The following is a 10,833-nucleotide window of genomic DNA, read 5'->3' as shown; positions in this document are numbered from 1 at the left end:
GGCTTCTTGACCACCGGCCTCTGACAAAACAACCTCGACTATGTTATACATGTGTCTAAGAGACCTCTCTTTGAATGTCACGGTCGGTTAAACTCGGTCATATATTTTTAATCGTAAGGAAGATTGGGGGGGGGGGGTAGGTTCGAACTTTAGTACCTAAATTTTTCTCCAAACACCAAAACTTTACCCATTTTTAGCCTATACGGCGAGGTGTCTGTGGAAAGTGGGGGGGGGGGGCTTTACCTATGTTACAAGGTTCAATGTATATACTAAGTACATACTGGGAAAAAAGTGGGGGGGGGGGGCTAAGCCCCCCCCCCCCCTCCCCCGGTTCCGACGCCTATAATAAAGAAAGGAAATGGCTACGATTTTTATGAAATTTTAATGTCCGATGAGGAATTATATTCCCAAAAAGTAAGACAAGAGTTTCCAAGGCAATTGAACACTCCATTATTTCAGATTGTTCATTAACATGTTCATAAACGTAAAAACTATAAGAAATGTGAAAACTTGACTATGTTATTCATATATCAATATGACTGTACCTCGATCTATATTGAGAAATTCAATGTATTTTAACTTCATGAAAAGATACCCCCCCCCTTTCAAAAAAAAAAAACGAAAATCCTGTTCATATGACTTCTCGCTCTCAATTTTCACAAAATGCATAAAATAAAGGTAAAATAGTATATCTTTTATCGATTAAAATGCAACCAAAAAATTTACGGTGTCTTTGAATTAAACATTTCATGCTAAATTGACATAAAAAGAGATACTCCGCTTCAATTAGCTATTTTCAAACTGTTTTCCCGTGGGCATTTATTTCATCTTATTTTATTTTCTTCTTTATAATAACGTTGGTATTCTATAATGGCAGAGATATACAATTATGACTCGCTTATTTTGTACTCTCTAACTGTTAGGAGTAATTTATATTTCACGAGAAAGGGACGCCATACATTTTTCAGTAAAAATACATAACACGGCGTTAGTCGTTTAATTTCTTTAAAATTTCACGTTTTGTGAATAGTGCACAAATTGGAAAATTAAGTATATGGAATACTTTAATGGGAAATAAAGACAAACGAAGTGTAGTTATTTGTTTTTAGAAATTATATTGAAAAATAATAACGCCGTTGTGTCCTCTTTGTTACCCCAGCAGTGTTTGTTGTGTGATTTTAAAGTTATTTGAGAACCTTATGAATTAGGTTTAATAAAAATAAATCCACAAGATACTGATGTACAAGTAACAGTTACTGGCATAATGCGCCGTTGCTTTATTCTTTAGTTTTTATAGAAAGTTGCACGGAATACCCGATTTCGGGGATTCAACGATACCCTAATATCAAGTATTATACGCGATTTCACGGATAATACCCGATTTCGAGTATTCTCTCCGACCTGATAAAGGCCCTTTTTATAAGTCAGCTGGGAGCTACTGCATTCTACAAATAAGGACCGACTGTGTCTATATATTTATTAAAAAGATTATAAACAGTGATCGATCTGTAAAAATATCTACATTGTATAAAAATATACTGTATATCTATAAAGAATACAAATCGGTGAACATGAATCTTATTTTGGTGAACATGCGCATTAATTTGAAAATGATTTAAAAACAGTGACTGGAATAAAGCACTCAAAACATTAAACTGTGAAATGAAACATATAATAAAAGTATGAGGAATTCACATGTATTCTTATAAAAATAAAAATTTGATTTTAAAGTCTTGGTTTTAATAACTTTTAACCCTGTTGAATTTGATACATGTATATATCTGTCACCGCTTTACCATTTACACAAGTATCATATAAAGTGATAGTTTTATTCACAAAAATGCATTGACCAAATTAATTTATAAATTATTTAAGCCATTATTGAACTTAATAATAAATAGTTGCCGAGTTCTGCAGATTCTAGATCTGTCTATAAGAAATTCTGTAAAAATACAATCTTTTACACTTTATGATGCCATAAAGTCCAGCTCCAAACATCAAGCATCCAACTAGTATTATCGCCCAAAACCCTGGGAAAAAAATATAGTCATGGTAATGAAAAATATAACTGCAGAAACTAAGAAATACACATATGAACCTGTAATTGCTAAAGTATTTTCACATTTAGTTTGCATGAATATTTTTTGAAGTTTGGTGAATAATTATTTATTAACCAATGTGCATAATGATTTAGATTAATTCTTTTTATGGTAATATATACAGATGTTTAGCAATAACTGCTTTCTGTTAAATTTAGATCCATGGTTTCTGTCCCATTGTACCGATTTTTCCTAGATGTATCTTACGTCTTCATTGATGTCCTTTTTTGTTATAAAACTGTTACTAAAATAAACCTTCAACAATGGGTTTTAAACCACGTGTTTATACTCACACCACTGTTCATATGTACGGTAAGAAGAATATTGCTTGCAGCACCCTCTTCCATAATCACAGCAGTAAAAATCTGAAAAATAAAATTATAATTTCTCTGAACAGAGGACAGACATATTTAGCACTGTAAATAGATAACGATATATGTGTCCCATCAAAAAGTACACAAAAATAGGTGCATAATGACAGTATGAAACAAAGATTCTGTGAAAGTCTCTGTGAAAGTCTCATTTAATTTCATTCTTATTGAAGGGTACCCATCTCTTACCCTTAACTCCTCCTACACCACTGAATAAAATTTAATGATACTTTCACAGATTCTTTATCACACTGATGCCTCTATGCACCCCTTATATTGCTTTTTGATCTGACACTTATTTCAGGTCTCCCAGAGCAAAACATGGACTTTGCCACTATAATCATACTGGAGGCGGGGAGGGGACTTTTAGTGTGCTCAGTGTTCACATAACCTCTAGAAATCAGACATCCCGATCACTAAAATAACCCCCCCACTTTTCAAGCGTGGGGAGAGGTTAATATAACAAGTCCCTTTAGAGAAATTTGAATCACAATACTCACCCTCGGGACAGACTACATGCTTACACTTGTTGTTTCCCTACAAATGTTTCAGAATGAGGTAAAACAGGTTATAAAACATATACACTGTAGTAAAAATCACTCTCAACAAAGGTGTATAAGTCAAATGTCTTCTTTTTTTCAAAGTTTGTACAGAGAAAAAACGAAAAAGAGATGAATGCGAATTCCTGTAAGACATATGTATTGTACACAATTTAATGAGGATCAGTCGACGTTTTCAAAAAAAAAAAAAAAAAAAAAAAAAATCGTTATTTGACTTAAACCTTCATAATTCTTTTAAAAAAGAAATACATGTATATGAATAAATAAAATTTCCTATTTTCGAATTTATTACTCTTAAAAACATATCTTTTAAAAAAGAATCTTAAAGTTTATTTGTATTTTAAATACGCTGATTATATTAAGCTCATGATTATTTTCAGAATAATTTTCAGAACTTTTAAAACAAGCCAATAAATTGTATCTTATCCAAACAAAACTGAAACAATTTTTTCCGTGTCTGATAAGAGTTTTAATTTTAACTGAAAATGACTTTATTTTTAAATGTTAACATTTTCTAAACTTTTTTCTTACCTCAGATAAGATTATAGCTGTACAAAAGGTAATGAAAACAGGAATAAATATTCGATCATCCATTCTTCAGTTCACATTAACATGATGGTTTTCAATCTCTTGTAAATTAACACATAACGATGACATAACTCTTCATATAAACCAGGAAATTATAAATTTCGGGGGAAAACATTTAATCAATATATAAATAGAAGGACAAGCACTTGCCTGGTATTTTTATTTTCATTTCCTTTAAGTATTTCAAATTGTTCGTCACAGGGATAGATATACATCAAATAAGAATGCTAAAAACAGGTGAAAGTCCTATCTGACTGAGGAAATTCCATCTTTATCCCTGATATACATGTACGCCAAAGAACATACACGCGATTTTTAAAATTTATTTTCCACCCGGATAAATTTCGGGGCATTTTAACACCAGGAAAGTGGGATGGGTACGCATGATTATTATTTTTGATCCGTGTACAAAATATATCTTCATGTCAAATCAAAGTGCAAAAAAGCCTAACCTTTTTTTCTGCCAAAAATTTCACACGAAATTCTCGATAAACACGTTGCATTCTTTCCGTAAAACTTATTAATAGTAGTGACTTCTGCTTCAATACACTCACATATTTTTTATGTTACTATTCAACAACCGATGACACCGTATACAACGGGTAACGCGAGGGAGTTGCTAAAAAGTATGGGGGAGTAATTATTGCTATCTTCCGTGGCCATGGGATATTTGTTTTTTGAAAATACTTCTTAACAAGAGGCCCACGGGCCTTATAGGTCACCTGAGTATCATGTAACAACTTTCCAGCGATTGTATTTGGTTCGTGTTTTAATCCAAAAGCCATGAAATTCACAAATTTTGAAAGAGGCACCATTGTTTATCAAAGGGCAGATTTCAAAGCATTAATTTATTTTTAGTCAAAGTACCCCCCTGGTACCACTGACCGTGCGGCCCTGAAATTATCTATTTTGAAAGAGGCCCCTTTCTTCATTATAAGGCCAGCATTTTTTTTTATGTTTAGGTTTAGTTATGAACATGAGAATAAAAAAGTCCCGAAGGAGAAGGAAATAAAAAAAAATTTGATAAATCAATTATTAACATTTGTACATTCTTTTTTTTATGCTATTCTAATAGGCTCCTTACCACTGGACACATAACGCTTACGAATAGGAAAGTAGAACATTTAATTGCTTATTTCATCATCTGCCAGTTTAGGCCAGTTATATAAATTTTGTGATGTTGGTCAAAATATATTTTAAAAAATCAATTCTTTAAAAGTCTTTTAATATATCTTCATTTTTTAAATATGTGTTAGGTGAATGTGTAGACATTGTTCTAAAATTTTGATACCTAAAATTATAATTCCTATCATAAAACAGACAGGGAGTATTGGGGAGTAGGGTGAACATTTTTTCAATTAAGTGTAAAATAATTTTTCTGGCTGATACAAATGATACTACATGCCTGTATATATCTGTATATTCTTGCCTTTTAATAGTTGAATTTTTTTTTTATTTCTTCAGGTTATTGTTTATTTCTTCCTCAAATGGACTTAACTTCTCCCATAGTTTTATTCATTACATCTGATGCATAAGCAACCCTTTTCTGAAGAATGATGCTTAGACTGTAAGCTATAACAGAGACCTAAACAATGTCGCTGGCAATATGCAATAGCTACCACGGGCAGTTTAAAACCTGGGGGAGGAAAATAATTTACAGACAGATACTTTTGAAACGAATACATAATTATCTCACCAGTATGTCATTGTGCAACAAAGTCGTCAGCATTTTATTTGTCCTTTGAACGGGTGAAACGTTTTAAATGGCACTCGTATCGATGAATTTTACACTAAACCAAGCTATCTTCTCAGATCTAGCTTTATTTACCCGCCGTTTCATCTTAAAACCGGAAGTGTGAGTTCGTAAATTTGAAATCTCGATCCCGACTCAAATTTGACATCGGAAAGAAAAAAATTATTTTATTTTTTCTGAAAATTCAAAACCTTGAGCGGAGGGTTTGTAAAACTGAAAAAAAAAATAAATCCTGGCCTTAAATATGTAATTAGATCATTAGCATATTTACCAGGAGCAAAGGATAAGATGTTCAAAGAATTCATGCATTTCACTATATAATCATTAGAGCCCCACCCTAAAACAAGAACCCCTGACCCTGGGGCCATAAAATTCACAATTTTGGTAGAGGCTTTCTTGCTCATCATAACTATGTACTTAGTTAGTTTATTTAATACCCAGGAGCAGAGAAGAAGATTTTCAAAGAATTCATGTATTTTTACTATATATTAATCAATAGAGCCCCGCCCTAACACCAGAACCCCTGACCCTGGGGTCATAAAATTCACAATTTTGGTAGAGGCACTCTTGCTCATCATAACTATGTACTTAGTTGGTTTATTTAATACCCAGGAGCAGAGAAGAAGATTTTCAGAGAAATAATGCATTTTCACTACCTACTTATTTAGCCCCGCCCTAGCACTAGAACCCCTGACCCCAGGGCCATGAATTTCACAATTTTGGTAGAAGACTCATTGCTGATTACAATCATGCAAACAATTTGCCTGCTTGATGTCCAGGAGTAAAGAAGAAGATTTTTAAAGATTGAATTGATTTTAAGGGTTTTGGCCTCACCCCTCAGGCCCCAGGGGGACAGGGATCATGAAATTCACAATTTTTGTTCCCCTTCACCCATAGATGCTTTACGCCAAATTTGGTTGAAATTGGTTCAGTGGTTGCAGAGAAGAAGCTGAAAATGTTCAAATGTTAACACACGACGCACGACGACGGACGAAAACAGATAGCAATAGGTCACCTGAGTGACTCAGGTGACCTAAAAATACCGAAAAAGTCGTGACCTACATATCGCTTCTGACTCCGAAGCGGTGAAAATCTAGTACCCCCTCATACGATGAAAACGACCCCGCGTTACCTGTTTGTATACAGTGGGTGAGACTAAGGGAAACTGCGAGAAAAGACGGAGAAACATAAATTACTTACTTATTTAGTTAAAGAAAAATTGGAAAATCTCAAAACAAGTATACTAGAATCTACAGAAGGATTGGAATTTTCCAGTTTATCATAGAGCATACTTTTCTTGTTCATCACAATATAACGTTTGGTCAACAAGAATAAATGTATTTTTACATTTATGAAGAAAACGAGCAAAATTTATCTCTATGAGTTTATGGGCGCATGTGAACGGAACTCTTAGACAAAAAGTACACTGTGGACCTCTGGGGAAGAGAGACTAGACGGTCTAATATAATTGTAAATGTGCATGCTTCATAAGGTTTTATACATAAAACAATATACCCAGAGACACGTTTCTATTTGCACACCGGTTTATTTAAATATTTTTTATGAATAACACATTTTGCACAACCAAATCCAAACAGTCTTTCTGGCATATACGTTCCAGTTAAGGAAGCTGTTTTGCTTGATAAATTGAAGCAAATCACGTCATTAAATACTTCAGACGACTTGATACCTCCATATATATTAACTGAATCACCCTGGAGTACTGATCCAAAACTGTATCGCTCAAATCCTGGAATGCATCCGACATCCTCAACTGCTCCATCATCGAATGACAATATTTTCCCATCAGGACATATTATGACAACTTTTCTTTGATATCCAAAAGCAGACGATAAACGACAAAAAACTGGGAGTTGGGAAACGACACTGCACGTATTTCTGCGAGTATCGAAGCATTGGACGATCTTCGTGTCAAAGTTTTCTCCTGTTACTCCACCGAATAAGAATATTTTTTCACGGTCTACAGCAGAAGAAGCCGATCGAACTGGTGTACTGAGATATCCACAATCTTCCCATTCACCGGTAGAAAGCTTAAATTTCTCTATAGCTAATATCGTTTGAAACTCTTCTTCATTTGTATCATCAAAACCTCCCAAAACGTAAACAGAATCCCCAACAGCTTCCATGGAATGACGTCTTCTTCCTAGCAACATCGACTGGCACCGTGTCCACATGTTTTGATTACTGTGATAGCATAGCATTCCTTTAAGATTTGAGCTTCCACCAGACGCAAATATCGCATTTCCATAAGAACAAGTCGCATATTCAACACCCGGATCGTAAGGTAATGGTTCTAGATAGTTCCAGTTCTTGTTATTTCGGCAACACATCACTGTTCTCCTCGTCTGCTCTCTTTCATTACTTCCGCCAATGCAGACGACGACCTCCTCAAAATCCCCTAAATTTCTATAAACCAGCCTTGGAGATATAAACTCTTGCCTCCTTGCAGGCAGAAGATGATATCGCTTTGCTTCATCCAAAATTTCTCTGCATTCTGTCTCATTTTGAATTAAAGGGTTTTGTTCAACAACTTCAAGTAGGTATTCTGGTTGCAAAAGCGGAAGTCTCAGATGTTCGAACAAGGTTTTGATGTGCTGTTTTCGATTATCAATGTCAGCATGTATCCAGTCAAATACTGTTTCAATCACGATCTCCTCATCTTTCACATTAAGATCATTGTCACTTATAATACTGATAACTTCAAACACATCCAGAGCTCTAAAATCCTCAGTCTGGCAGACCTCAGTGAAGTAATGCAGAATGAATCGAAAGGATTTCTGAGTCAAGTAATGGCACCCGTGACCTTGAGCAAGCTTCCACGTGCCAATACAGTTCTCTGTGTCAACTTTCGATATCATAAACTCTTCACAACGTTCTTTAAGACATTTTATCTGCATCATAACGGAAGTTTGCAACACATCGCCTACATTCTCTTCGTTTAAGGCGAGTGTTCCACTGTAAATAAACTGAAGTATTATATCAAATGTAGAGCTTGGAACATTCTTAATATTGACTTTATGATTTTGGGATTCTATCATCCCCGATGAAAACATGGCATCGAAGTAGGGCGACATGGCGGCCAAGACAAGTCGATGACAGTGGAAAGTCCTGTTTTCAACTTCGATCTCTACATCAGTGTACTGAGAGGACTCGTACAACTGCTGCAGACCAGAAATCATTGCTGTGGTGTAGTCAGCCTGAAGGTCTTCTGATTCTGTCTTTCCCATGATGTCTGAAATGAAAAAAAGTGCTCTTCTGAGATTAGAATTTAAATTACAACTAAAATTTAGATATACATGCTTCATCTCTTTGTGGGGTTAGTTATCTCTGTACACCTACAACTAAACAATAACTAATGGCCAGGTACCATTATATATAACTTAACATTTGGATCTTTACTTTAGATTTATTTCATTAAGTTAATTGGCTTTCTAGCGTATTTATCAAGAATTTGTTTGAACAAAGTCAACGGAATTACCAAGCTATTGGTTATAATTGGTTTAAGAATAATTACTGTTTGCGTACTATAGTGGCATATTTCTGCCTCCAGCATGCAAATTATGCTAAATGAAATGAAACTATGTTATCATGCAAAATATTATGTCTACATGCCAGAAAAGTATTCAACATGCAAAATAAATATGTCTATATGCAAGGTTCTTGTATTGACATGCAAATTTTCAATCTTTTATGCCCATTCTCGCAAGATAGATTATGTCAAAAAAGTATGTCAACATACAAGAAAAGTGTGTCGACATGCCAAATAAATCTACTAAAATGCTAGATATACCATTTTTTGAAAATCTTAACTCAATATGAGTTACATACTTACTTTTGCTAGTATGTGACATCAAACCCCAAAGTTCAATTTAAATATTTTGACAGGGGTACTTGGATATTTGTGTCACCATGCAACAATATTATGTAGAAATATGATTTATGTCAACATGCAATATTATTATAAAGGCATGTGAGTTAACTATGTCAACATTTGACATAGAAATCATGACATAATTAAATCGCATATCAAGATAATCATCATTGTTATGTATGACTTTAGAATACGTTATAACCATAACAATCTCGCATTTTGACATAAATAAGGCGCATTTCTACAGTATTATTATTATTTTAAATGATGACATAAATAATTCGGATACCAACATGTTGCTAAATTTTCAATGTACATGTAGATGATGTCGACTCATGTAGCATAGATCTTCAATGCCATATAGTACTAAGTAAATGTACCAACAATCAAATCATGCATGCAGATTCTCTAAAATTATTCGTAGCTTATATATTAATATAAGGTGACATGATTATCTAGTATGCATATAGACATAATTATCTTGCATGTTGACATACTTAAACATGCATGTAGGGGCAGAAATATGCTATCATAGATTACTTGTCTCATCCTCAAAACCAAGAGTAGCTACAAGTCCATTCATCGATTTTGTTTACATTCAGTAGTACAATTTGATTTAAAAATATTCAGTATACACATTTAAAAAGCAAATATCAGAAATGCCGAGTTAAACACATGTTAAATGAACATGCGTTATATTTATGCTACGATAATCGATGAAATCATCATAGGAAGTGCCCTCGTGTTTCTTATAAATCACTGTTTAATGTATATACGTACAACACACTGATTAGCATTCAATGTAAACAATCGGTAACATAAAAGGTAAATTGATATCTTGACTACAACATTTTATCTTACTTACCTTTCTCCGTGCAATATACATTTAACTTTTTCAACATGTTTGGTCAGGATTCAAAGAAAGATAACCCCATTATACTAACCACGTTCATACAAACCCTATATACGGAGCAGCTTTAATAAGAAAAATTATCTTTACGAAGACTTTTAAAAGTGATGTTTTACTTAGTCCTACAAAGAAAAAAAATCATAATTTTAAAATAATAGTTTTAAAATAATAGGTATTTAACCATTATGCATCATAAAAATTATGGTAAAAAAATTTACCTCCTACCTCCATGTAGAGAATCAGCAAAGGTTAAACCATGATAAACTCCATCTTAAAAATTTGTTTGTTTGCCCTCTCCCGATCGACTAGTTCAAAATTGCACAACTAAAACTCTTTCAAAATTTCTAGGAAACAATTTTTTTCATTCATTCTAGAATTTCCCATCACGTCGATAATTATTTTAATAATACCTTCAACTTTATTAATTTAATTTTGAAAATTCAACTTTGACTTTGCAAATTTCTAGGAGGAAAATTCCAAACTACCTAAAGACCCTCTCTTTTTACCCTGAATGGCAAAGCAACATTAGTCTGAGGGTGGCTATGTTTTAAGTTTTTTTTAACAATTAAATTTAATACTTCCACCTACATACAATCTATAAGTTGATAAAATAAATACAAAATATCTTCATAAAATTTTCAGAACCTTTATTCTAAAACA

The 10,833-nt window shown here is 33.5% G+C and overlaps 1 protein-coding gene across 1 annotated transcript; it reads right to left on the bottom strand.

Moving 5' to 3' along the window:
• Positions 1 to 6,817: 6,817 nt before the first annotated feature.
• On the bottom strand, positions 6,818 to 10,178 carry LOC134265352 (kelch-like protein 24). Its single transcript, XM_062747578.1, has 2 exons — positions 10,129 to 10,178; positions 6,818 to 8,624 (listed from the first exon to the last, which is right to left on the bottom strand). Exons 1-2 carry the CDS (start codon positions 10,163 to 10,165, stop codon positions 6,901 to 6,903), a joined length of 1,761 nt encoding a protein of 586 aa, XP_062603562.1. The 5' UTR covers positions 10,166 to 10,178; the 3' UTR covers positions 6,818 to 6,900.
• Positions 10,179 to 10,833: the final 655 nt, after the last annotated feature.

Source organism: Saccostrea cucullata, unplaced genomic scaffold (genome assembly GCF_032062105.1).
Source record: "Saccostrea cucullata isolate Sc308-1 unplaced genomic scaffold, CSIRO_AGI_Scuc_v1 ctg157, whole genome shotgun sequence".
NCBI classification, from domain to species: domain Eukaryota; kingdom Metazoa; phylum Mollusca; class Bivalvia; order Ostreida; family Ostreidae; genus Saccostrea; species Saccostrea cuccullata.
The sequence above is the reverse complement of the archived record's forward strand: the minus strand, read 5'-3'. Positions and strand labels throughout refer to the sequence as shown.

Excerpts from the sequence above, each read along its gene's own strand:
- LOC134265352 (XM_062747578.1), bottom strand. The coding sequence starts at position 10,165 with ATGTTGAAAAAGTTAAATGTATATTGCACGGAGAAAG. Across the intron at positions 8,625-10,128 it reads TGTATATTGCACGGAGAAAG|ACATCATGGGAAAGACAGAA; the intron begins GTAAGTAAGATA and ends TTTTCATTTCAG.